This window comes from Rhipicephalus microplus, chromosome 6 (genome assembly GCF_043290135.1).
Source record: "Rhipicephalus microplus isolate Deutch F79 chromosome 6, USDA_Rmic, whole genome shotgun sequence".
Lineage (NCBI taxonomy): Eukaryota > Metazoa > Arthropoda > Arachnida > Ixodida > Ixodidae > Rhipicephalus > Rhipicephalus microplus.
The window spans coordinates 159449104-159476992 of NC_134705.1; the positions used below are offsets into that span (position 1 = coordinate 159449104).

The 27889-nt window shown below is 48.0% G+C and overlaps 2 protein-coding genes across 2 annotated transcripts; both read left to right on the plus strand.

Moving 5' to 3' along the window:
- The first annotated feature begins 1318 nt into the window (after positions 1-1318).
- On the plus strand, positions 1319-11302 carry LOC119168387 (iris-like). The gene is made up of 5 exons (XM_037419793.2): positions 1319-1533; positions 4916-5079; positions 7714-8006; positions 9585-9904; positions 10910-11302. The coding sequence occupies exons 1-5, from the start codon at positions 1384-1386 to the stop codon at positions 11270-11272; spliced, it is 1290 nt and encodes a 429-aa protein (XP_037275690.2). The 5' UTR covers positions 1319-1383; the 3' UTR covers positions 11273-11302.
- A 13620-nt stretch (positions 11303-24922) lies between these two features.
- On the plus strand, positions 24923-27505 carry LOC119168386 (iris). Its single transcript, XM_037419792.2, has 2 exons — positions 24923-25125; positions 26865-27505. The coding sequence occupies exons 1-2, from the start codon at positions 24954-24956 to the stop codon at positions 27428-27430; spliced, it is 738 nt and encodes a 245-aa protein (XP_037275689.2). The 5' UTR covers positions 24923-24953; the 3' UTR covers positions 27431-27505.
- Positions 27506-27889: the final 384 nt, after the last annotated feature.

Below are 27889 nucleotides of genomic sequence, written 5' to 3' on the forward strand. Positions count from 1 at the left end.
CGTGTACAATGAAGGAACAAAGGCATCATACCATCAGCTTCGGTTCTCGCACATGCAGGCTGCAAGCACTCGTTATGTCTCAGCAACGACACAGAAAGCAGCGTCTACGACGGAGAACTTCGTGCCTACGACATCCGACTCTCAAATGCTACAAGTACTTCGACCCTTGTTCATTCATGACAAGAATCGCTGTGTCATCAGTAATTTCTACGTTCAAGGCGTGCTTCTGTTGGCCAGAACGCAACAGTCAACCTCGCCCACCAGAGTTGTCATAAAATTCATCGGACTGCTCAATTGGCCTTGAAGATTTAGTGAAATTGTGGAACTCCGTCTGGACGTGAAACTGTGAGTTTGGGCATTGTTTTGTTCATTCACTTCTTTAATTTGTTATAGTTTGTAACCAGTGCCATCTTTCGGGGGGAGGGGGAATCGTGTGACGTATGAAGCGATGGTTGGTAGTGGCAGAGAATGAAGAAGTCGGAGATAGAATAAACTTGGCGCACAATAGTCCATTTACAACATGCATGGTCGTATTTCACCCGGCGTCATTCAGCATTTCTTCGTCGCGTTGCTTGTTGAGCAGATTTTCCGCGTCATTTTGTTGCTCACATTTCAATGTCTCACGGGTTTTCTCCTCGGCCTCGGCTGCGGTTTCTCTCACCGACTCACCCTCTGTCGAGGGTTCGGCACTAACCACAGCCTGTCGGCCGGCGTTCGCGTGTCGGCCGGCGTTTCGTCGCGATGGTGTATCGACCGTGGCCTCGTGTACCTTACTGTTCTTCGTTCGCCAGGTGGTGGAGCTTACTTGCAAGGTCCGCTGTTGATTCAGATTTAACAGGGGTGGAACTGGCTTGAATAGCTTAATTAAGTTTACCTTATTTTACTCTCTAACAATATTAGCGTGATTGGGTCAATTTTGTTTACGAACCACATCAAAGTATTGGTTGACAATAGCTTTTAGTATACGTCACAACTAATTTACTAGATATTTTACTTTTTCTCAATATATTCATTTTTTCACGTTATTCGCAGTCTTATTTTATCAAAAATACCACCTGGATCGTGGCATATTGCCCACGGCGGTCACGTGACAGCAATCTTATGGAATCATCATCGGCGATTCGTCAGCAAAAGAAGAAATCAAGAATCCTGAGGTAAGGCGTCATGGAAGCAGCTTCTTCTTGTTACATATAATAGGTGATCAAGAAGAACAAGCACCACGATGTGAGGTTGTTCCGTTCACTTGCAACATTAGGAAATTGTTTTGTTTCTTCGTGGGCTTTCAGTGAGGTGTTTCTGATAGGGACTCTTGTTGGTCAGTGGAACGTCGCTATAAAATTACCTCTCTTTTTTTAGATCGCAGCGTCCATATTGCGTTCTGGAATGCCGTCGTCAAAAGAGGAACTCGGCAAGCCCGGACCCACCAATTCGTCCTCGACGAGCATCACGAAAGTCGCGGTAACTGGCGAAGGCGTCGCTCGCGTGTGCAACGCCCTCGCCGTCAACGTGTCCAAGCAACTGCTACGCATAAAGGTCGCTTCCAGCGTTCGTTCTCCTCGCTTTCCTTCTGAGCCCAACTTCTATGCAGATGAGCTATGCGCTGACTGCCCATTGAAGGGGTCTCTCTAAACAACCTCTGAAAATGCAAAAAAAAAATAAGCGATTTATTTTCTCACGGCGTTTCCCCCTCTTCGCAGCACAAATTGTGACAACGGCCGTTTGTTCATGTGATTTCAGGATCAAACAGGCTCTTTGATTGGTCAATATATAACTGTGGTGAATTGTTTTTCTTACTTCGCTTAGCCATGCAGTTGCATGCCCTGTCTACATTGTCTCTCAAGGCTGTCGTGCGCGATAAACTGATTGCATTTTATTTCGTACGTAAGCAGAAATAACAGCATTAACATGGTTTACTATGTGTACACCAGAGGGAGCTCTGGTGCTAGCGTCTACGGGAGCTGCAACGCACGGCGCATCAGCGAGTGTGGAATTGATGGGTAGTACACGAAGTTCGTCTCATTTTCGTATATTCGGCTTCAGTTGGCTTCGCGTGGCTCGAAGTTGCTTTGTCACGATACGACAATCGGCAAAGACTCAGCAGTTGCACTTCGCTGCTTACCCTCGTATTCACAAACGCCACTCGACTCGAATTTCACCCTTCACTTGACAGAGTTGAGCACTGCGCCACCGCTCGGCTGAAAATGACGCTGCGCTACTCAAGAATCGCAGCAGATTATCGCTGATATGCAGTGACTTGCCGTACCTAGAGATGGCACTCTCATCGGCTTTCTCAAGTGAAGGCGAAGCGTTGAGTGAAGGGAGGTTCTAGAATACGGGGGTTAGGCTCTTAGGCTCATCATTTCGAATCGGGTCGCTGTGTTTATAACCGTCAGTTACTTCATGCGAAACAAAACACAAGCACAGCAATAAACAAAGCCACAATTGCGTTCAAGGCCCGTAAGCATGAGGACTATAGGCAAATCCGTGTACTATACATCATTCCCGTGGTCGCTGAACGATCGCGGCGTCAGAGTTCCATCTATATGGTTAAATTTAGGAAACTAAATGGTTGATAGGCATGAAATCCTGATTGGCTGAACGCTTAGGGGTGACATTCGACGTGTTTTACGAAGAATAAGTGGCGAGGAGGAGATACCTCCTGCATTAAAAATAGCGAAGGCGAGCAAGAAACTACTGCCTCACCATTGAACATGGTGTTATTTAAGGGCCCTTCAAGATATCTTCCGATTCAGAGGCACAGAGTAGGCGGGTTATGCAGACAGCCTATAGGTGCCCCAGTCGTCCGAACAATGAGACGCACCGGGATGAAGCCTGTATGATGTGTCGCCACCTCGAGTTGACAAAAGGAAATATACAAAAAAATAAATCAAATTGTAATTACTTTAACTCTTTTCGTCAATAAATCTATGAATAACTTAGCATGGCTTACATTACGCGCCAAGAAGAAAGCACCTACTTTTGGACAGCCGTCCACATTGGTGAAATCAGAACATTCTCGGAAACTCGGCCGTCATATTTCTTAGAGATCAAAGTAGCCAGATATGTATTCACAACTGTCCACGCGAAGCTGTGTACGGCAATGGCTACTTGAGAATTTTAATAAGGTACTATATAAAGTTGAAGACGTAGATGAAACGCTGATTCAACGTGTTCTCTGGAGCATCCGATGTCGAACGGGACTCTGATCAAAACGCCAAGAAAAACTTTTCCTTTTGTTACCGAGGGTTTGCTGTACTCATGTTTACCTGATACGTTTTTTATTATTTTTGGCTGCAATCAATATTCGTTTGTTTTTCTTGTAAAGCAAAATTCAGATTGTGCCACTTAAGTGGGTGTCCCAAAAACATCGTCAACTCCGTAGCGAGAACCTAACGTAAACATAAGCATAGTGGTGCACGGGGGGTCCACGGGGGCGGCCGCCTCCCGTGGTCACTGATGAAGGGGGTGCATGGGACTCAGGGGGGAGGGGGGGCGCAAGGTCAGCTTCATGCATTGACATAATAGGGACGGTGACCCTCCCCCTTGAAGAGTATCCCCAAGCACGCCTTCAAAAATACACATGTTGCTTGTGCAGTCGTTGCTGTTCATTGCATCCTGTTATTTTGTGGTCGTTCTTTAACTAGACAAACGAGCCACTGTGTTAATAAATAGCTTTGTGAGCAGTATCTGCCTTTACATAATGCTTCCCCTTCTTATTTAGCACAATAAAGGGTAATGTACGGCTGTACCATGTTTTTTCATGCCCCGACACACCGTTTAAGCACTATGATCACTTCAGACGTGAAATCCCAGAAGCTTTTCAAATTAGCAAGCCACGTGAATCTTGCGCCAGCTAGTCCACCGTAACGTATCAGAAAAAAATTCTCATTTATTGATGCGCGTATCACATTCTAATTATTTTCTGAATTGACCTCACTTGACAGTGTGTGTCGTTTTACAAATATAAGTTAATGTTACCTTCAAAGTTTCGGTCCTGAGTGCAGCCTAGTGTGTCATGCCTCTCGTTCTTGCCTAAACAGGCAGACAAAGAACAGGAGGTAGTCAGATCAAGGAGGTAGTTGGTGGGCCGCTCCCACGTCGGGACGTGTATGCCCAGCCAATATAATAATTTTGGGGCGTTAAACACCACATATCAATCAATCGGAAATCTGTAACAAGGGGCATTTCTCGAGCATCTCGTCTAACGTAAATGCGGCGCTACAATCTGGACGTGTTACATCAATGCCTTCAATGATGTGGGAATGAAGACAAGGATATGACTTGGTTTGAAACATGCGGAAGGTAGGTGCCTGTGCTCTAGAGAGTTTCATATTGCCACGTGGTCGTGACGCTGAGGGAGACCGAGATGCTTTGACCAAAATGAAACTGTTTGTTTGACCGAATCTGGTGGCCGGTAAATGGAAAGTCAGATTACAGCGCTACGCTTTGGCATTCATAGCGGCGAACATCGTCAGCCGTGAATCAACTGGCAAGTAGTCGGCATTTATACGTTTGCGTCGGCATTTACACGTGTGCCTTCGAATATTCCGGCGTTATCACTAGCACCCAAGTAAGTTCCAGAAGAATCTGTATTGTTCTAGTTGTGCGTGTAATCACGTTGAAATGTTCTAGGGTTATCCCACTGGGTTGTTTGTCAATTGGCGCAGTTTGCGCAAAGCAACTCGTGTAATTGTGCAATAACAAAACTCGAGAAATTAGTGTGGCAATATCAGGAAGAGGGAAGCTTCTTTTGCCCAATGTACAGTATGTATTTCTTTTTTATGCATTCTCCTTCTTGAAAAATGAATGAGCGCCAAATATACCAATTTATCTTTGTTATGCTAACAGCGATGCAGCACAATTTCTTTCTTTTTCGAGTAGGCAACGCCAACAAACACTGGTCATTCATTCGCAGGCTCCGAGTAAACCCGATGACATTCCGGTCAACATCGTCTTCTCGCCTCTGTCTGTGGGCTCGGCTCTGTCCATGGTGCTCGCCGGGACGAGCGGTTCCACGTCGGGGCAGCTGGCCTCCGCTCTCGGTGGCGCTGACGTCAGAACGGTGCACGAGCACTTTAGGTGAACCTCTCGCAGCTTTTGTCTCAAAATACTCATACATTTGCTATGCTTGGACCATTTCACGCAAGACATATGGGTGCCGCCAACTTTTGCTGTAGAAAAAATGTCATTTTGCTTTTGCGCATCCCAACGCGAATTGCTACTAAAGTCATTGAAACGTCCGACGAACTGACCCCCTTGTTTTCATGCGCACACGTTCACATAAGCATTTCGTTTTGTTGAAATATAAAAAAAAGGCAAGGTTAACGACGCTAAACCGCGGCACCTAAAACCACCCACAAAAATGGAATATATGAAGCCTGTAATGAAGTTTTTGAAATGAGGCAGAAAAACCAGATCGCGCAGCCTGTTAGTAGAAGCAGCAACATCGGGCCCCATAGACACGTGCAGGAATATTATATTTTGGGGAGGAGGGGGCATGGCGAGGGTGTGCTGTCACAGTTCCTCCCCTTTTCCTTGCTTTCGGTCAAGTCCTAAACAAAAAAAGCACGGCAAACGAGAAGGACGTATGCGGGTGTTATAATGTAGCACATCAGGTGTCCTTGGTCACCTTTATTGGGAAGAAAAAGATTTATAATTGCTTGAAGGTTCTTAGAGAGTAACAGTATAGGATGAATTACACGGTCCTTTTTAGATCGAAAAAAGGGGGTGGGGTGGCTACCCTTTCCCTCTGCCTCCACTTGACGTGCACACGCTTATGTGGGGCCTATCAGAAGCGAACACGTCGACTGCCCCGCGTTTGATAAGGTGGAATGCCCAGCTGTCTTACTGCAAGAGGCCGCATCTGCCCAGACTATTGCTCCAGAGTACAAGGGTTCACGTCGATGTGCCTGCATTTAATTCGTAGGGATTCAATCCCATAATCCCCAGCAGTATACGGCTGCAGACCATTGGCCTTCCTCGTTGATGAGTAAGCGTCTCACTTTTTTGGTATATCTGGTGGCACAGGTTGGTAATGCTACTGCGATATAGTCGCGGTACATGAGAGTTCAGTAGCTCCCTCTGGTTCACTGCAATGCGTTTAGTGAGTTTCGCTTTGTTCTAGTTTTATGCTGTTAGTGTGGACATGCTGTTATATGGCACGGGTTTCCGTACCCTGTAAACGGCACAGCGGCGAAGCTACTAGTGGCTGTCACATCTATGAGAACTACGCAGCCGGAGTAAAGGCGTCACTTATGACCTGACACCATCACCAAACATGGAAAATAATAATATTCTGTCTGGCTGTGGTTTATTGCTGTTTGTCATTGCTATTTTGGCTGACCGCACAAAAAGTATATAAGAAACCTAGCTGGTCACGTGTAAGAAATCTACACGCGCATTAACTTGGCTATCTAAGGAAGGCCAACATAATCAGCTGTTCAGCTGTTTGCACTGTTACCTTTGGTTGCGCAATACACTTGCCTTTGTATATTAAGGATGCTTCGGCTACCTCACGAGCTGTCGTATCTCAGCAACGCACCAATACAAGAGTGCAGTTACAGACGCGCTTCAGATGGGGGCCAGTCTGCCCAACTCCTTTTCTCGTGATATTGATTGATATGGGGGCTACGTTTAGCGTGCCTAAACCACTGCATGGTTATGAGAGATGCCATAGCGGCGGGATCCAGAAATTTTGACCACCTAAGTTTCTTTAACGTGCACGCAAATGTAAGCACTTACGTTTATAGCATTTTCGCCCCCATCGAAAATGCAGCTGCTGCAGCCGGGATTCGATCCCGCGAACTACGAGTCAGCAGCTGAGTGCCTTAGCCACTAGACCACTGCGGTGGGGCCATTCCATTGCGAAGTCACACCTGTCGAGTTATTAATAATTCATTTTATTACGTGAGTGGGTTCTGGAAAATTGATTGACTGTCAAGTAAGGTTTAACGTCTGAAAACTACCATGTGACTATCACAGATGCCGTAGTTGAGGGCTCCGGAAATTTCGACCACCTGGGTTTTTTTTTTATAACAGCCGCAGCAGCCGGGATTCAATCCCGTGACTTGCGGCTTGGCAGTCGAGTACCTTAGACACTAGACCACCGCAGTGTGGAGGGTTACGGAAAGGCTAACAATACAATGCAAGGTATGGTGGGATGGCTTCAATGGGCCCTTTTAATGCTTGGGTGTCGACGATGGTGGCGACTTTGGTGGGCAAGTCATTCCAGTATTGGGCTGCGTGTAAGAATAACGATTGGTGAAACGGGACGATATGGGCTTGCAGTAGATATACTACGTTACAGTGACTAATGCGGGAAACGCTATGTGCTCTTCAGATGTACGAGTTGCCTAATCGCTAAGTATAGAAAAAATTGTGAAAGTTTCGTGCTCATTGAAACGCTTATGCAAAGCATTTCATCGCAAGGCTATGGCCGTTATACAGGTTTTTGACGCCAATGGAAGCCTAGGACTTTTGACGCTACATTCTCAGTGCTATTTACATCCCACATCTGTTCCCCCGGAAGTGGAGGACGGAACTCAGGCTGTTAATGAGAAGTGCGCCGTTGCTTTATTTTCATATTTGCATTCAAGCTAAAGCTTCTTTTTCTGGCTTTAACCAACGGGCCGAGGAGATGAGGAGAGACGTGTGCCTGCTCCCTCCCAATGGCAAATTGACACGTCATTGTGATACGAACAACTTGACTCGCAGGCACGTCTTCAACGAGCTTGGTCGCACGGACGATCACATCACGATTAGCCTGGCCAACCGACTGTATGCCGATGATCGGTTTCGGCCGCTGGGCAGATACCAGACCACGCTGAACCGGTGCTACGCAAGCACCGTCGGGACAGAGAGCTTCCACGAGGACGCCGAAGCGTGCAGGTCCAGCATCAACGCTTGCGTCGAGCGTACCACGTGCCTCTGCATAAAGGAATTACTTCCGCAAGGCAGCCTCCATCCCAGCACACAACTTGCGCTTGTCAGCGCCCTCTATTTCAAAGGTGAGGTTACCTCCGGAACTCGCTTTTGCAATGGCACGTTGCAGAGCTAATCGCGGAACTCTTATCGAATGTGCTTGCGAAACTTTTATCTACCAGTACGTACTTTTCACAGCTCCCCGCCACGGTGGTATAGTGGCTAAGGTACTAAGCTGCGGACCAGCAGGTCGCGGGATCGAATCCCGGCTGCGGCGGCTGCATTTTTGATGGAGGCTAAAATGCTGTAGGCCCGTGTGCTCAGATTTGGGTGCACGTTAAAGAACCCAGGGTGGTAGAAATTTTCCGGAGCCCTCTACTGCCACGTCTCTCACAATCACATGGTGGTTTTAGGATGTTAAACCCTACATATCAGTTAAAATAAAAGTAAACAAACATTTTTCACTGCACCTGGTTCTTTATGGATGCGGCTTGTCATGGCCCATACGCAGAAACCACTGGAGTCAACGGCGTACTTGCGCAGACATTTCGCTCACATAACGCAGCACATAACGCCTTACCATTTCCGTCATGGTTGGGAGAGTTCGGCGTGCAACACCCTCTCGCAGCGGAATAGCTGTCAATGCGCCTAATCACATGGGCTGTACGTAGTACAATGCAACACATAACGCACTTGCTACCACATCTATCGCGACCAAACGGTAACATGGCATCAGAACCAAAGAAGCGCTGCATAATATTCTCTGGAGCGGCAAGAATAACAACAGCGGATGTGAACCGCGCTTGACCTGCCCGGAATCTGTGGAGCATTATCGGCATCTTCTGCGTGGTGTTGGCATCTCCGCAGTTCAAATGAACCACCTACCACCACCTGATGACGCTTGACCAATAGCGTTCCTGAAATCGTCGAAGGCCCCGTCAGCGGCACCCGGAAAACAGTGGCGCAGTGCAACTCTGCTAGCTAAAGGTAGCATGAATGAATTCTAGCCGCCGGGTGTATTTATCGCCACCTAGCGGGTGCAATGCTCGACCGCGTCAGCACACAGAACTGTGAAGCACTTCCGCCCGGTCCGCATCAAGAAGTCCGTTCGAGCAGGAAATGGGCCAGCACTGTCGCCAAGCACAAAACTTTTAACACGTGCGCCGCAGCCATGGACTCGCCAGCAGCCGCTGCGTTATAATCTGCTGCAGCAAACATGCAAACATGGCACAAAGACAAATGGTGGATGTTACGTCATCATAGCTTCTACTGACCGCAATGGGCCGACTTGGGGAAACTCTGGGGGTCCCCATGGGTCCCCTCATAGGGGTGGTGCTCGATCACGCAGGCAAGCTTCAAAATTCATCTGAAATATCTTTTCCAGCTATTTTCGCTGTTTATATTTTGCTGATGTATACGCATATTCTCGGGATCAATCTCACAGGCTATTTTGGCCACGACTTTTTGTGTCAGTACCCCTTTAAGCTTGGTGCCTCGGGCTATAATTTCTCAGAGCATCACTTCAGCGTCGGGCTAAAAGGCCACGGCCGTAAGCAAATGCATTCAAAATAACCTAGTGATTTTTTTTCTGCAGTGCACGTAGTGTGTAGCTGTGTGTGGGTTCAGTTGGGTCATGAAAACGCGTGGCGATTGCCAACATGCAGCACGATGGAACACCCCGTTCGACCCGTGCCGCACCGTCCCTGGCGACTTCCACGAGTGTCGCACACGGGTTGTGCGCACTCGAATGATGTCGGGTGACGCGCCCGCACGTCTCAACCGCTACTGCGACGGCCTCGTGGGACACGCTCTTGATGTGGCCTACAAGGGCAGCGGCGGCCGCTTTTCGATGACGCTAATAGTACCGGACCAGGTGGACGGGCTCGACGAACTCGTCAACTCGTTGACGACCGAGCACCTGGACGGGATTCTGCGAGGGTTCGATCCCGAACAGGACATGCAGCTGGAGCTTCCGCGCTTCAAGGTACACGTACGGCCAGTCAAATATTTGACTATGGTGCTCGAGTGGCAACTTTTCTGTGCGTAAGAGCCGTATGGCGGAGCCGAGTTGCTCTCGCACGACAGCTATAGATCTGGGCGGCTGTACACATGTGCTGACAACGCATGGCACTGACTAGGGCAGCAATCAGCGATCTGAGTCAAGTTGCATAGATATGATTCCATTTTACCGCACCGCGTAGCTATTCTCACTCGTTCCGCTTTAGCTGCTCCTAACTGTAGTAAAACCACCCCAAATTGCATTTTTTCTGAGATATTACTCTAGGGGTTTCACGCCTCCATGTTGCCTCTCAGCCTACGAATGGTAGACGAGGGACTAGTCGTTCGGGTTAGGCACGGTCACTTGACCTGGCAGTGAATAAAGCACAAAAAGTGAGAATGGAGATGCTGTAACTTATTTTGCGAAAAGACGCAACTATCCTTCTGGTATCCATACCCCCAATCCCGTTATAGCTTCGTCTTTATGCATCCCTTCCACCATTTTCTATACAGCATTTGGAAAGGAGGGGGAGATGAGCCACACGAGACTGGGATCATTTATCACTCTAATTGTTTTCAGTATCCACTGGACGAGCATGGCTTATAATTGGTAATTCACGTTCGTAAGTCGCCACCAGAGTGCGAAAGGGCCAGCTAGTACAGAAAGCCATTTGGGCTTGTGCATGTATGACCTTCCCAGACAGAACACTCAACATTTTTTTTCCTTGGGGTTTAGTATTCAATCTCGGTGGCGGAGTCAATTTTTCTGATGAACAAACTCAGTTCAGAAAGATGAAAAGCCGCCCAAGTGGTACTCTGTTGTCTCTTCACAACCGCCAAAGTCACGGGCTTTGTTTCGACAAGTACACGTAACGTTCCCAAATCCCACTGAGAAGGGCACGCTAGCCTTCCTAGCTACTCCATATTTAGTCATTTCGCAGGAACGCGCTTTTACACGGTAACCACACTCAGGCCTAATTGTATCGTGCAGGTAGAAGATACGACAGATCTGAAGGCGGTCCTACGGGCAATGGGCGTCAATGACCTGTTTGATCCACTCGTGGCCGAATTTCCCGGCTTCGCGATGAGGGGGGACACCTCCAAGGAGAGCAGCACCGGCATCGTGCCGGTCAAGGCACTAGCCCTCTCGGTTGCCGTTCACAAGGCCTTCATCGACGTCAACGAAGAAGGCACCGAGACCGCCCCGCCAAAGGACGTCCGGGTAACGCCTGGAAGTTTCATCACGGACCCGCATCGGTTCCGGGTCGACCGACCCTTCTACTTCCTGATACGGTGCCACAATCCAGAAGCGATCATGTTCACCGGTTGCGTGCGCCACGTTCAGCCGCTTTAGCGGCAATTTTTTCTTGAGTGAAAAAGTAAAGCCAACGAACTTAATTTCGAACATTTGCATATGTTTTTATACTACGGCATGAAACTCGGAACACTTTTACTAGAGCTTCAAGTGTCGTTGGCTGTCTGAAGTCACTTTTCTTTTCTTTTTTTAAGAGGTGAAGCTTTTAGGCCCAGACGTTGCGATTGCCATAACCGCCGTCAAAGCACCCTACCCCGTCACGACTCGCACCACTCTTCCACCTGCCTTTTTTTTTACTTGCGCTGCCCCAGCTGCCCGCGCCACACACTCATCGTCACCGAGTGCGCCAGACGCCCTCCCCACCCGCTCCTCATCCTCATGCCTTCATGAAAGCCCGCAGCGAAAAACTTGGTTCGAAATCTGCATGTTACGCCACAAATGTCGTCGAAATGCGATAGTCTCGCGTCTGGAGAGAGTGAACATAACGTTTATTTGATGCTCTGCGCAAGAAAATCGGTGAATGGTATTCTGCAGGCGCTGCGTTAGAGTGCCTCTAGCTTGTAGCATAGGTGAACGAGCGCATGCCATTTGGCAGTTATCTTCGAAAACGAAGGCGTGCAGCCCGCGGAGAAAGATGCACGCCTGTCTCGGAGGTGATAAGGTGTAGAACGCAAAGCGACGGGCAGGTGCCACCACCGTGACGTCGTAGCAAAGCGTTGGAAATGTCTTTTAGATGCGGAGCATCTAATACTCGAGGCTTGTAGTGCGGCGCCGTCCGCAAGCTTCCTCCTCCTTCTTCCACCATCTGTGCATCCCTTCTTCCTCTCCACACCGCGCGCGCTTCTCTCCTCCACCATCTGTGCATCCTTCCTCCTCTACACACCACGTGTGCTTCTCCTCTTCACGAACATTCGCCAGCTGTATGATGATGCGCGCATGCGCCGTCGCGCTTCGAGAACATCGGCAGCTGACGCGCGCGCATGCGCCGTCGCGCTTCTCCCCTTCGATAACCTTCGAGTACATTCTCCATCTTATGCGCGCGCATGCGCTGTCGCGCTTCGAGAACATAGGCAGCTGACGCGCGCGCATGCGCCGTTGCACTTCTCCCCCTTCTCGAACATTCGACAGCTGACGCGCGAATGCGCCGTCGCGCCGTCGCCCACCATCTGTGCCGCGCGCGCTTCTCCCATTCGAGAACAATCTACAATTCTCCAGATTCTCCAGCGGACGCGCATGCGCCGTCGCGCTTCGCGAACATTCGACAGCTGACGCGCGCATGCGCCGTCGCGCTTCGAGAACATTCAACAGCTGACAGCGCATGCGCCGTCGCGCTGTATATATACTCAAGGTCGGCGCTCGCTTGCTCAGTTGCCGCTTGTCGGTTGGTTTGTACGGCGCGTCGACGTCCGAGGTCACGGTGAAATGAATGCCGACGAATCCACAAATACAATGATCGACGTCCCTTCGACCAGCGCCGCCCTTTCGCATACGTGTCGTACGTGTTCACTCATTTAACACCCCCTCCTACAACCACGTTAACCAATTTAGCCATCGACCCAAGTAAGTCGCAATTTAACACCCCGTTAACCAATTATATGCTCCGCATCCTCCTCAGTGTTCCCTCGAGGGAAGCTGCGGGCAATCTTTTTGAGCATCGCGTTGCACGGTCAGTGCAGCGCGATTAAACGCTACATTCCTTAGAGTTACTTGTGTGTGCCTCTTCTAGTATAAAAGCAGACATACAATACATCGAAGCGTTGTTGTGGCGCCTCAGATATGCGCAATCATTGCGTTTTAATTGACAATCGCACAACTATAAACGCTAAACCTTGAGCAATATTGCTGGGCGCTGCGAATGGGGTTGGTCGTTTGGTGCCGTTTGAGGTATTGTTAGGGCAGACAAACAGACAAATGTACAGACAGACAAACCAAAATTTTTTTGTCGAAGGTCCCCAGAAAAGACTATCGTCTTTAATAACGTGCGTAGTCCCATTTCTAAGGAGCTTCGTTCATCGGTTGTATACGTACACAAAACTGTTAGTTTTTGTTTTTGCACTTGGCTATTAGCAGTCATTAAGCGAGAACCTTCATTAGTTTCAACATTACTTTCTTGCGCGAAGCGTAGTTCAATTTCTTTATATCTCGCCATCGTATCGACGGGTCTCATCCTGCGCATCTAAAAACGTTAAGTATGTGGGTACTTGAACTAAATGCAAGGTTGAAGCTCTGGACGACTCCCAGTCAGTTAGTCCTGTTTCGTTACTCCTTTCATCGACCTCTTTTTCCACCCATTTGTTTGAATTTTTTCTCTGAAGCTCACTCGGTGTGTTGACCTTCTAGAACTTTTCTCATGTATTTTAATTTCGAATATAAAGCTGCCCACTTCAAGAGAAGGTCTCAACGTTTATTATTTCTCAAAATGGTATGGCAGTGCTAGTCTCACTTCCACCCTAAGTGGGAGGTCTCCCCTTTCCAGGAATCATCTGGCCTTTAATTCCTCCTCAGCCCTGGCGACGAAGCGACATCGTTGGTCCCGGTCATCTGAGACGAGATTGGCCTCCCGCGCTTCGAGTAGGTCCTCGCTTTTTTAGCTGGCGTTACAGGCATTCGGCAAAGCCGCTGTGTTTTTGTGCATATTGCACGAAAACTTGTGGATCACATTGGGTGAGGTGTTAGGTACGCCGCAATTTCAGCAGATATATTTGTAATGTTAGGTAGAGCATATGCATTTGTGTAATGTTGGGTAAAATTTTTTCATTACTGTTGGCCGCACATCGTGTGATATGGCTGCCTGGGGGCTACCGGCTAAAGCGGACTGAGTGTGGAATTTTTGTACCTACGTCATCTGCTAGCTAGACCATGTAAGGTCCATTCGTTTTACCTGCACTAGATTCCCGTCTTTAGAGCATCGGCTAATGTAGAGACTTATGTGCGTGTCCTACACCAACCGAGACAGTGTGTGCAGTGACTCATTGTGCTATACCAAAATCACCCCTCATCATACCCTCCTTTTCTTTCTCTTTTCCCCTTACCCCCGTGATGAGTAGCAGGCTAGAAACCCGCTTTCCAGGCTGACCTCTCCTCCTTTTTTTAATTAAACCCCTCCTCATTCTTCTACTTCTTCGTGAACCGGTTCATGGAGGTGCTGCACTTCGGCAATCGCTTCACAAGTTCTACATGGTGGCAGCGGCACCGCAGTATACGTTTCGAACAAGCACAGCTGTCGTGCAAGGCAAGTTCACAAACTCCCTGCGGCATAGTGTCGCAGGAAAATTGTGAGGTAGTGCAGAGACCGTGCCGCACAAGATGGCTGTAGCTGCAGCAGACGACACAGTCGATTGCACTTGTGTCTGTTTTAATGGCGTCCAACAAGTACGAAAGTCAACATTTTCCGGTAGACACATGCCAAGCAACGCAAGCGGCGCCGTCTCTTAAGAATCACAGCCTCCACAACCAGTGAGGCGGGCGACGAGTAGCATAGGGCCTTGCACGACATCTGCACTCTCATATTCATTTCCGCGTCTCGCACCTCACGTGGAAATCACATGTGTGCGCACGTCAAGCACGTCCTCAGACGGCATAGCATAGTTCAAGGTAGTTTTGTTATGTTAGCGCAAGCTTAACTGCTTGTATACGTGCGCCTAACACGATGTATTAAAGGATTTGGCCCTGGTCAGCTGCAGTGAGTGAGTGAGTGATTGATTGATTGATTGATTGATTGATTGATTGATTGATTGATTGATTGATTGATTGATTGATTGATTGATTGATTGATTGATTGATTTGGTGAGTGAGTGAGCATTCACTGGGTTCATAAACCACGATAAAACGACCACCAGGTTGATGCAATGACAGAACGCTCATGAACCCCAAGGTGCACAGGTTAGCACTGTGACAGCGATCACGAGTGACACCATGGATAGTTTACTGTAACCCTATCTCCATTGACCTAGTTCCAAGGATTTTGCGCCTGGGGAAGCGCCTTTTAAAATCATTTATTCCTATGTTTTCATACAATATAATGAAATTATTGATACGTAATTTTGTAATATCTTGGATCCAAAACCGACTTTCAGTCAACGAGTGCAAGTGGGAATTTGTGCAAGTAGGAGGCTAGGTTCGGGATTCTGTTCTAGAACGCAGTCCGCCAGAGCACCAATTTTAATGGCTGACTACCGTAGTGGGTACACCTCAATCAAGTCGCAAAAAAGCACTCAGCCAGCAGTGGGGACACTTTCGTCTTTTAGATGCTCTATTTAGGGGTTCTCCAATGTGAAGGTTTGCGTGGCTGTGTACATTTATCCTAATGTAACCAATCGGTTAAGTAGCTAATTATTATTATTATCCTTTTGCGTCGACGCATGTATACTTCATTCTTTAAAAGCCGTTTTGATTTATTTTGTTGTCTGTAACACATAAAAAAGCAGTCCTTTCTGTTTTATCTATTTGCTCTACCACCAAAGTTTTATGAAGATTTGTAAATTTATTATATAACATCTCTTATAATAAAGTTCTACAACATGGTATGAAACCATGCCAATCTCGGCCAATTCCCCACCGTGGGTGCGAGCCACAGTAGAAGGCGAACAAGATCTACGTAGCCATGAATAAAACCAACAGGGGCAAGAAGCTGTCGTCGCCTTCCTCTCGTAAGATGCGAGTGGAAACGCCTTCGGTGGCTTACAAGACCAATCCAGACGCCGCAGAGTCCACCGTTCCCACCTCTTCGTCGGAGCTCGAGACGCTGGGTTGCCGCAGTCGTCGTGCCGCACGCCGCAAAGCAAAGTGAGTGTGTGCCATGGGCCTGTAAAATAGCTTCGGCCTAAGTCTAGAAAAGAGGTTAAGCTTTTGCTGCGAAGGTCACGGGTTCGACTCGAATTGTGGCACTTGCAGAAGGAAAATAGGTAAAGGCCCGTGTACTGTGCTGTGCAGCTTAAACGACACCAGATGGTCACAACTTCCGGAGCTTTCAACTGCGGCGTCCTTCATCATATCGTGCTTTTAGGGGCGAAGCTCCTTAAAGCGGCACCCGTTTGTCCCTCGTAGTCGTAGTCGTAGTCGTAGTGTGTAACCAGTGTTACATCTCGACCTGCAAGGTGGTGCCGGTGGGAGATTTCTCCTGTGCTTTGTTGAACAATAAAATGTTCGTGGCGTGCGCGTTAACTAAAAGCCGGATGCTCCTGTCTCTCATTCCCCATTAGCAGCCATTGGCATGTACATTGAGCACTATCTGATAAGAAAGGGTTGCTACGTTATACTCGCTGGGTGTAACCTCCTTGGTTTTAGAAAGGTTTAGCGAGCGTTGGGCCGCAGTGCCATGAATACAGTGAACTAGTATATACCATGAACTCGAGGTGGTAAAAGGTGGGAAGTAGACCCAAAGCGCAAGCCGTAAGAAAGTGTGCATGTGCCACCTCTCGTTTAGTCCTTGGAATGCCCGCTGGATGGTGGTGCTTCTATATGGGGAATATATGATGAAAAGATGCGAGATGGTGGTACTTGGAGTGTTAACTTGAATAGATGGACGAATGGACACACAGACAGATGCATGGATGGACGCATGAACGGACGCAGGGGCGGATGAATGGACGAACGAATGCTTCGCCTCACTCTCCATCATTCACTCCGTGGATATATTGCCATTTTTTATTTGAAAGTGAGATCTAAGCTAGTACTATTAAACTTTTACTCGATACAATACTGAAATACACGCTCACTATTGAAAAAAAGGAAGTAAAGTCACATCGAGCAGGGAGCATCAAGCGATAACGTTGAAGTCTTGTCAATAAATAAATACGGAAAATTATAGTGCGAAACTGGCCTTCACTACGTGGTTCCATAACGGTAAATTCTAGGCGTCTAGTACGCAGAGACCGAATTCTAGTATGTAGGTGTGAGGCTCGGCGGCTGACCCAAAGGTCATGAGATCGAATCTCGGCTGCAGTGGCCGATTGTTCGACTGTACTGGTAATGGGCCCGAACATTTCGGTTGCATCGGAGCTAGGGTAGACTAGACCACTCGTCCTCAGCAGAGAGACGAGCAGGGGCGGCACTAGCGCGGGATATTGGGGGCCTAGAGCCACCCCGGAATTTTCGCCTCTCTGTGCCACCCCCCTCCGCAAGGTCAAACATAGTTGAAAAATAACGCATGAGTAACGCATTCCTGCCCCCCTGCATGAACTCGCTTGTCGCTGGTGCCCTCCCTCCCCCAGTGACAAAATCCTGCCCCCCTCCCCAGTAGCCAAGCTGTCCCTGTGGAGAACAATCCTGTTTGTTTGTGAATGCGTGCCAGTCCTCCAAGATCGGCCGACAGGCATCCGGCGTCCGCATCTTAGGAGTGTAGTTGAGTGCTCCTGGAACAATCTAAAGCATTTCAAAGCTGATAAAGATGGCCGCTTTGTCGTCATGTCTTCCCAAAAGTATCGCACGAATGTCGACACAGCCCTACGGCGCAAATTTGGGCAGGGAAAGAACCTCCAACCAGCCAAAGTGAGAAATCTAGCCCTACCAAATGCCAGGAACTGCCGAACATTTCCTTTTCAATTTAGAGAACTTGGCCTCCGAGCGTTCTTCGCCGTGAAAGTGCATAAAAAAGGTTGCCCCTTCCGGGGGATTCTGTCAAAAGTCGTCAGCTGGCACCCATTCTTGCGCAGCTGCTTGCAGAAGGACCTCACGCAACTCGACATTGATGACCCCTCCCTCATCTGCAAGCCATCTGGAAATATTGAGCTTCTGAAAGTTTCTAGTCCTGCGAGCGTGCATGTCACTCGACATTAAGGATCTCTATTACTCTCTGCCCCAAGCCGCCTTTTCAGTGTTCGTGTGAGACGATATGGAAACGTACGTGCCAGCACGCTTCCAAAATTGTGTTGGCATAAGCCTTTCCAGGTTTCTGAACTTGCTTTCGCTGTACCTATGCTCGACCATCGTCACACAAGACGAGTACTTGTATGTGCAGAAAGGAGGCGTCTGCATCGAACCGATTCTAAGCGACCTGCTTCAGACCCGCTATAGACCTGCAGCTGCTAAATTCAGTCAGCTCGACTAATTGGCGAAAAACTTTTCGGCATGTCAACAACCTTCCAAGCTCTTTATCATGAGAACTCTGTGCAGAGCTGCAACAGGGTCAGCACCGTTTTTAGTGATTCTCTGCCAATTTTTGGACTTTTATTGCCGAGGGATCTGCCCAGGATTGTCAACTGCGCTTCCTAAACCTCAAGACGAAGTTGAGTGCAAAGTAAACCTGTTGGCAGTATATTGACCTTGTTCAAAGGGATGATTGCTTCCATTTTTATCACATCATCGTAAACGGACTATTGCGCTGTGCGCTATGAAAAACCCTTTTGTAAGATAATGTTTGCATCGAATCGTTTCTAGCTCCACAAACCAAATTTGCATACTGAAGAAGTCTAGCTTCTCTGACCAGTTATTTACAGGATTAGCCGAAGCCATCCTGAAAGACAGCGAAACCTCATGCTGTAGATTACATGACAAGAATGGCGATCATACTCAATCTGCATGGTGTTTCGAACAAGACAAAAGTACTGCTGCACATGGCAGCATGAGGTAGGTGTTCGCGGTGCCAGTCAAGCTGCGAGTCACCATGCAAGAAAATGAACTACCCTCGCCCTAATCATTCCGCTTGCAGGAAGCAACATGCGATGTGGCTTGCACCCTGCGTGACAGAAATTCTCTATGACATAGCAACGTCTTGCGGTGGTCGCAGTGTTGGAGGATCAGGTGTGACAGCACAACGAGAGCACACGAATTTGTTTATCACAATTACCGGCTGTGAGTGCACAAGAACAATGAGAAGGCAAAAACTGAAAGCAATCCGGCAGTTCACTGTGCCGAGTGCGGCTGCATGCACTACGAGTTACGAACATAAGCGCATCCTGCGCATAAATCGTAATTGTCGTTCCAGGGAAGTTTGCGAAGCATTCACAAATCACAATACATTACATTGGACCCTGTAAGTGGAATGATTAATTATACTATTATTATCCATTATACCATTATACTAACCACCGTAATGTAAATGAGTTCTGCAGAGGTGGTGGAAGGGCTGAGAAAGGCAAAATAGACAACTACCCATTTGTGGCTCGAAGCCACAAGGAAACCCGTACGGATATCCTTATGGCTTCGAGCCACAAACGGGTGGTTGTCTATTTTCTCGTTCTTACTAACCACCCTGATACTGACCGACATTGATATAAGTTATCTCAGTTACTGAAATTTGCATTTTCATGAACGATACGAGACGCGTGCGTAGAGGAGACGAGACGCACGCCTTCACCCTTGCTTCTTTTTTTCGGTTTTTTCGATTGTCTTTTTTTTTTCAAAGAATTACCTACATTTAATTCACGCGACATACAAGCTTCATGTTGTCAGCTAGTGCTCAGCCGCGTACTTTTCTTCTCCCGTTTTCCCGTGCTGTTTCCTGATTGATTTATGGGGTTTAACGTCCCAAAACCACCATATGATTATGAGAGACGCCGTAGTGGAGGGCTCCGGAAATTTCGACCATCTGGGGTTCTTTAACGTGCACCCAAATCTGAGCACACGAGCCTACAACATTTCCGCCTCCATCGTAAATGCAGCCGCCACCGGCGGGATTCGATCCCGCGACCTGCTGGTCAGCAGCCGAGTACCTTAGCCACTAGACCACCGTGGCGGGGCCCGTGCTGTTTCCTATGATGGAGCCATGCTAAAACACTCAAGTTGACGCCATTCCACAACGAGCTCATGCTTATCTATCTTTGTACCAGGGCAAAACAAAGCATTGTTCATGATGCACACTTTCCTATTGCTGCGTCTAGGTTACTGCAAGGCGAAAACGACATCAACGACGCCATGCTCCAGTTTGCCGTGGATGTGTACATGGAGCTGAGAGCAGCCACCGGGGCCGCCACTGGAGATCCGTGCAACGTGATCTTCTCTCCTCTCGCCGTGCAGACAGTGATGGCCATGATGATGGCTCTGTCGGGTGGGACCACTGCCGAGCAACTGGCCGAAGCCCTGCACCTGCAGAACATACAGGACGAAGATTTCAAGGTGAAAGTCGTTGAACACACCACCGCGCAGCAATTTCGTTAACATTTGCACCTTCTGAGGTTAATATTGTCTGCGAATGGCGACCTTCACCTGTCGTGCATTCATTGGCATTAAGGGGAGGGGGAGGATTATACACGATGGCACAGGTTAGGGTGTCTTGTCGTTTCGTTTCTGAGCCGTGGTGTGCACGGTGAGAAGCCAAGTTATCCAACGCTCCAGATCTCGGCCTTGGAGGTCGCATATCGATGGACGCGAATTGCTACGTGCCCGCGTATACTGTACGATGTAAGTGCATGTTAAAGGGACACTAAAAGCAAATTTTAAGCTAACATAGATTGCTGAAGTAGTTAATCAGAGACCTAGTATGGTGTTATTTACGTGCCAAGAACATGCTTTTTTTTTAGTGTGACGTATTATTGGTCCGCAGTGACTTTTTGCACTTTAAATCACCCGCCTTAAAGTGAACCTTTAGACGTCACACTTATCATGCCTAAGTTGTCCGCTTTGTGGTCAGGGGGTACCCGAGCTAAAGGGTACCCCTTAATTACAATACACGCCTAAAAACAGTGAAAAAAAGTTGAGCTCCTTATCACCCACGATAAGACTCAACTTTCGTTTGACGTTAGACTTCTCCACGACACGCCTAATATACGTATTTTCTGAGTTAAAGATTGCCTGATAGGTTGGGTTCCCCACACCTATTTCATAAAACCAGTTGAAAAAGTTGAGGCGCTTATCAACCTTGATAAGACTCAAGTTTTTGTCTGACGTCACACTTCGCAACAATGCGCCTAGTATGCGTATTTTTCGAGCTAAAGGTTGCCTGATAGGTCGGCTTCACCACACTGATTACCTAAAAACACTCGAAAAAGTTCAGGCCCTTATCACTAATGATAAAGCTCAACTTTTGTCTGACGTCAAACTTCACAACGATGCGCCTTGTATGCGTATTTTTCAAATTGAATGTTGCCTGAAACGTTCGCTTCGCCACACCAATTGCTTAAAAGCAGTCGAAGAAATTGAGCCTTATCAAGGGCGATAATAGCCTCAACTTTTTTTACTGCTTTTCGGCAACAGCGCATTTCCGTATTACTGAAGAGTTCCTTGGCCGGAATGAATTTGGCCCATATGAATGTATCGTATTTGCGATGCGAAAAGTTTACAACTTTAATTGCAACACTGCCATTCGAACCTATGGTCCCTCACTCTCCAAAGGCGAGCTTCTTGACAACTGAGCTTAGCTTTTCATATTATTCTTCTTTATGGCCACATGACAGAGTAAGGGAAAGGGAGTGAGAACTTTATTATGGTCCAGTGCAGGCGCAGAAGTTGCCCCGCACCGCCCGGCTACCCCCACATGGGGACCGGCAGGTCTAGGCTTGCGGCCTTGTTGCGGACGCACTGGACGGCCAGGATTTGGTCCTGAACGTCTGGGCTGCACCCAATTCGCAACATTCACGACATTGTGGAACCAGCAAAACTGAAAACAATAGGCGCGCCAGGATTCGGTCCTGAACGTCTGGGCTGCACCGAATTCGCAACATTCACGACATTGTGGAACCAGCAAAACTGAAAGCCATAGGCGCGCCAGGATTCGGTCCTGAACGTCTGGGCTGCACCCAATTCACAACATTCACGACATTGTGGAACCAGCAAAACTGAAAACAATAGGCGCGCCAGGATTCGGTCCTGAACGTCTGGGCTGCACCCAATTCGCAACATTCACGACATTGTGGAACCAGCAAAACTGAAAACAATAGGCGCGCCAGGATTCGGTCCTGAACGTCTGGGCTGCACCCAATTCGCAACATTCACGACATTGTGGAACCAGCAAAACTGAAAACCATAGGCGCGCCAGGATTTGGTCCTGAACGTCTGGGCTGCACCCAATTTGCAACATTCACGACATTGTGGAACCAGCAAAACTGAAAGCCATAGGCGCGCCAGGATTCGGTCCTGAACGTCTGGGCTGCGCCCAATTCGCAACATTCACGACATTGTGGAACCAGCAAAACTGAAAGCCATAGGCGCGCCAGGATTCGGTCCTGAACGTCTGGGCTGCACCCAATTCGCAACATTCACGACATTGTGGAACCAGCAAAACTGAAAACAATAGGCGCGCCAGGATTCGGTCCTGAACGTCTGGGCTGCGCCCAACTCGCAACATTCACGACATCGTGGAACCAGCAAAACTGAAAACCATAGGCGCGTTCAAACTTCTACGTAACCATTTGCAAACATTTTAGAGAGACACAAAAGGCGAATTTTAAGTGGACGTTTATTGTTTTAATAGCCCTTCAGAAACCTTTTAGTGCTACCTTTGTGCAAAATAAGCGCCTATATCGACATAAAATCATTCTTGAATGGTCCGCATCGCGTTCACGCACTTCAAAACACCCGTATTTTTTAAAGGAAAGCGGCCTTTTGGCGTCTCTGTTGCCGTGCCGAACATTGTCCGCCTTTACGGTGCGGCCGCCGACTCCAGTATTACACTGTAGTACTAGTAAACTGCAGTAGCAAACTGCTGTTGATAACTTGGAAGCGTTAGATATTCCCGAAAATTGTTCCTTCATTCTCACCTCAATTGCTATTTGCCTTTTATGTTTCTCTAAAGAACGCCATATGGTCGAAATTTCTCGACTCTCCGGCGTGCCTCACCATCTTGCCGTTTCCGCTTGTATAATTCCGCGTATTGCTATCAGTTTTCTCTGTGTTAGCCACGAGGCAGTACCAAGAGTGCCAACTAGAACTATTCCCATTTCTTTCCTTTAATCCAGCGTGTCAGAAAGAGCGAGAATTGTTACCTCTTAACTGAATTTACCCATTCTGGAACAAAGAATGCAGCATGTTATGCTATGAACAGTACATTTCTCTCGTCTCACACAACACTGCCCCAAAACTTTGCCTGTCTCATCCAAAGGGGATGTCGCGGTCTCATCAAACACCTTGTTTGCTTCTTCATGCGCAGCTGTACATGCAGCGTCGCGCGTACAAGCTCACCTGCCTGGCGGGAGGCTTCAGCTACTTCTGCTTCAACAACAAGACGCAGCTCATAACGGGCAGTCACGTGGTCCCTCGTACCGCTCCGGGCCACCCTCTACGCACGGTCACCGACTGCCTGCTCGTGGAGCACCGGCACGTTGATTTCGCACAAGGTGACAACAACCCTTGAAACTACAAACAAGCGAAACTACACAGTGCGAGATTACTTGATTTTCAATGGAAGCTCTACTGAGAAGTCATAAAAAACTTTGTGTACACACCCACGGACACGTAAGAGCACTCGTCTGCACTTGGTAATGTGGACTACGGTTGGACCTGAAGTTTGAGGGCTCACGTCATCCCAGCCGCGACGGTCGCACTTAGATTGAGTCGAAACGGTAGAGGCGCATGTACTGTTCGACGTCAATGCACGTTGAATAACACCAGATTGTCGAAGTTTCCGGAGCCCTCCACCACAGCGTTCTTGATAATCATGTCAAGGTTCTCACACGTTCAGCCCCTGGTGTTATAATAATTATTATTATTATTGTATCATAATTGTTGTTGTTGTTGTTGTTGTTGTTGTTGTTGTTGTTGTTGTTGTTGTTGTTGTTGTTGTTGTTGTTGTTGTTGTTGTTGTTGTTGTTGTTGTTGTTGTTGTTGTTGTTGTTGTTGTTGTTGTTCATTAAACCATGCCCTTATCAGCAAAGCGTGCCACAGCGGCTATGTGTACAAGGTGCGCGTGCTATGAATTCCGCCGTATAGTAGCACTCGTGAGTGCGAACTGAGAGAAAGAGGTGGAAAGCCTGTTTCACATGTGAGTGATTTTGCTCCAAGAGCGGAACGGCAGTTGCCGCGCGAGGCCAGAACAGGTTTCTATGGCGGTGACAGGACGCCCTTGTACAGAAGGTGGCCTCCGTTGGCACTCGCAGGGTAGCGGGGCGTTGTTTGTTGGTCGATGCCTCCTCTAGGAAGAGGCCTGCGACGTGGCTCGGTTTTTCATTGGGGCCTGAGGTCGCTCGTAGCGTGATGTTTCTCGTCTTGCTTTCGGAGGGAGCGCTCGCAGATTCCTGAAAGGAATATTAAAGTGAAGTAATGAACAAGTTTAGAAGTATAAATTATACTTCGAAATGTCCACTACTCTGAAGTTGTTGAAGGTTCATTTAACAGAAGGGAAAATTCAGGGTGAAATTTTCAGTCCTCCGATTTGTGCAAAAATCTTCGTGTGTGACGTCATATATTTCAGTGGTTTTTAGTTTGTTTATGTTTTGTATCTTGATGAGAAAAGCTTCTTAAAACTCGGCATGTTAGGAACCATAACTCTCCCAGGGTGCAATGTGCTTATTATATACCTATTATGAAATGCCCAAGCCCTACCACATACGTCACCAAACCCTATGATGTCTCGATGATTGTTGCTGAAGCAGCTAGTTCCATCCCCACTTTAATTTCTTTGTTCTACGTTTTCTTGTTTCGTAAGCGTCTTCCTGCAGCAAGAACGGTGCTTTTGGTATTATGAAAGAGTAATTTACTAAAATTTGAGAGAAATCGTTCTGCTACTTGGCCTCTCTTTAAAATCATAAAGATCGACAAATCACGCACAAGACTGTCGATTTGCGACTCGCACGTGTCGCTCGCAGATGGTGAGAGTGTGAGGGAAAACGTCAACGAGTGGCTGCACGTGATGTCGGCCTTCGAGTGCGAGAACGCCATCCCCCAGGGAACCCTCGACGAGACCACATCCCTCCTGGTGGCCAGCGTGACGTCACTGCGAACGGCTGACTGGAAATGGAAGTTCCATCTCAGGGACACCACTTCTGGAATTTTCTACGAGTCTTCCGGAGTCCAGAAAGAGGGTTCGTATCTGACCTCCTCAGAAATCTTTTTATTGCAGTAAGGAAGAGCCCAGTCGCGGAGAAGCTGGGCAAATTCTTGTCGGTGTAGTTGTCGATGATGCCGTGATGTTCGCTACACCATTAATCCTGCCGTGGTTACCTTGGGGCCATATCCAGGAAACCAGAAGAAAAATGTCTGGTTTCCTGGCTATATTGAGCAATATGAGCGGGACTTGCAAAGTGTGTACATATGTCACTTTCTTGTCTTGTGATACGGTGCACTTGAACGAAGTTGTTTTATTTCGACGGAAAACCGTGTAAACCGTGTACGAAAGCTCAACGAGGTGTTCAGCACCCTGTGACATCGACAGTACAGTAACGTGCCAGATGTGCACACGTACCACGCCTCCTGAGGGACATGTTGAAGCAATACTTTTTTGCAGACTAGTTGGTTCATACTTGAAAAATTGAATTGCTGCACAAACTTGAAGAAAAAACAAGAGAGACAGGAAAGAGTGCAGTTTTCCTGAGGGACGGTACGTCAAAAGCGATGACGTCCACGATCTCATTCTTTTTATTGTGGCAATGACTTGAGCCGACGGCCGGAAGCGATCTCAGTTCCTGTGGCTCGCCCCACTCCTCCTGCCTGATCTTCGCCGCACCTTTTTGAATGGTTTACAACGCAGGTGCCCATCCCTCAGCATGTCTGAGAACCGTTGCGCCGCTTAGGTTCTTCTCTTTGAAACGGGGTAAATGAAGAAGCAGTGGATTGTTTGTTTACACATATGGTACATGCTACTGCATGACCACAATATATCAAGTTGATGTCATCGGCAACAAGAACACGCCGACAACATTAGTAGCGAGCTTTAATGTGTCCGAAGCCGCCAAAGCGAGAGACTGTATGGGTAGAGCTACCTGTTGGGCCAATGAGCCCGTCATGCACAGACTTTTCATACAAACATGGTGTAGGCCTGTGCTAGTTCTGTGCTGATGTACATTTGTGGCAGTGGCCTAATTCCGAATGAGTTGCCTTTTTATATCCTTTATAATTTTTTAAATCATGCACATTGGGCAGAAACTGGGAGACACGTGTCGATAACTGTAGTTGTCCAAAGAGTCAAAAAATGTCGATATCAGTATACATCCCCCTCCCCACTATTTCGTAAACACCTGTGCGTATGCCTTAATACCGTTCATGCTAAATTTATCCGGAGCAACATTCATAGCTAAACATGACTCAATCATGCATCCTCAGGCGCCTCCTCGTCGCTGTTCAGAACGACCTCCATCCTTGATACGCACTTTACAAGAAGTCGAAGCTGAAATGAATCGCGAGATGGCGTATCCGATTAGTCCCAATTGCAGGATGTTGCCTACATCGCTTCTCAGTGCTCTTGACGGCAAAGATGGTCGTGCTCAATGAAGACAACTACCAGACAAAATGTCAGCTGAGCCTGTCCTCACTTTTCGCTGTTCAGTGTGAGAGTACATAGTCAAGTGGTGGTCGCAAGGCAGCGCTGCCAACGCTACAAATTGGCAGGCTTTCCACTCGCTAACAATCTTGCTCTATACTGCTCATATCAATGAATATAAAATATAGTTATTAGTCCCTTGGTTGCATTCCTAGTCAGTCGTGAGTTGCTACCACGGGTTCGATAATTACTTGAGAAATCGAAAATAGTGGTGCAGGTAAATTTGATGCCAGTGATCTTTTATTGCATGCCTCACAACTTCCATTATCTCCCCTTCCGACCCAGTCAGTATGATGTACCAACGGGGTCGCTTTCCTACGGCCGACTGCGATGACGAACTGGATGCCACGGTCCTAGAGCTCCGATACCGGCGCTACAAGAAGTCCATGGTGCTTCTACTGCCACACAAACGCAACGGACTAAGCACCCTGGAGACAGCGCTGACGGGGCCCAGGCTGCAGAGCTGCCTTGACCGCCTCCAAGACCGAGGTAGCGTGGACGTCCGGCTGCCCAAGTTCGCCGTCAAGCAGACGTTCGACCTCAAGGACGTGCTGCCCGGATTGGGAGTCTTGGACGTGTTTGTGCCGGGCATCGCCGACATGTCGAGTTTGGCGTCAGACGAAGTCGACCCTTCTAGTTTCTCCGAAGGAGGTCCCCATCTGTCGATTGCCGTGCAGTGCGTCTCATTACAGACCAAAGAGAAAGGCCACAAGGTTGGCCCATGGGAGGATAAGGAGGCTAGCATCACGTTCACTGTTGATCACCCCTTCATGTTCGTCGTCCTTAGCAGAGATCCTGAAGCGATACTCCTGATGGGATCGGTGAGGGAAGTCTGTCTTCCCTACATTTAGCCGACATTCCCAGATAGGGCGTACATTATCATGTCGACATATATTGTTACGCTTACTTGCTTTATTCCTCATCGTGGCCGCGTGTCATTAGCCACACAAGCTCTGTCACTTAGGGCAGGCCACGAGAGTGTCTACGGAAGCATTCGCGATTCTCGTGATAAGATTACGAGCACGATGATAGTATTTATTTTTATCCTGGAAGTATAACGAGAGTGCCACGCAGTGATTACGCTGGCATATTTCGACCACGCCGACGTGTCCCAGCGACGATGATATTGTCGTCGACCATGCTCGTCTCGGTAATTTTACATACAAGTGTTGATTTCTTGTGCCTCGATTTTTCATTCTGATGGATACAACTTCACCCAATAAACCAAATAATTCCCGCAATCATGTAAGAGATTACTTATATGGTTCACGAAAAGCTTTTCCGTTGAATGTCGACACTCTTATTGTCAG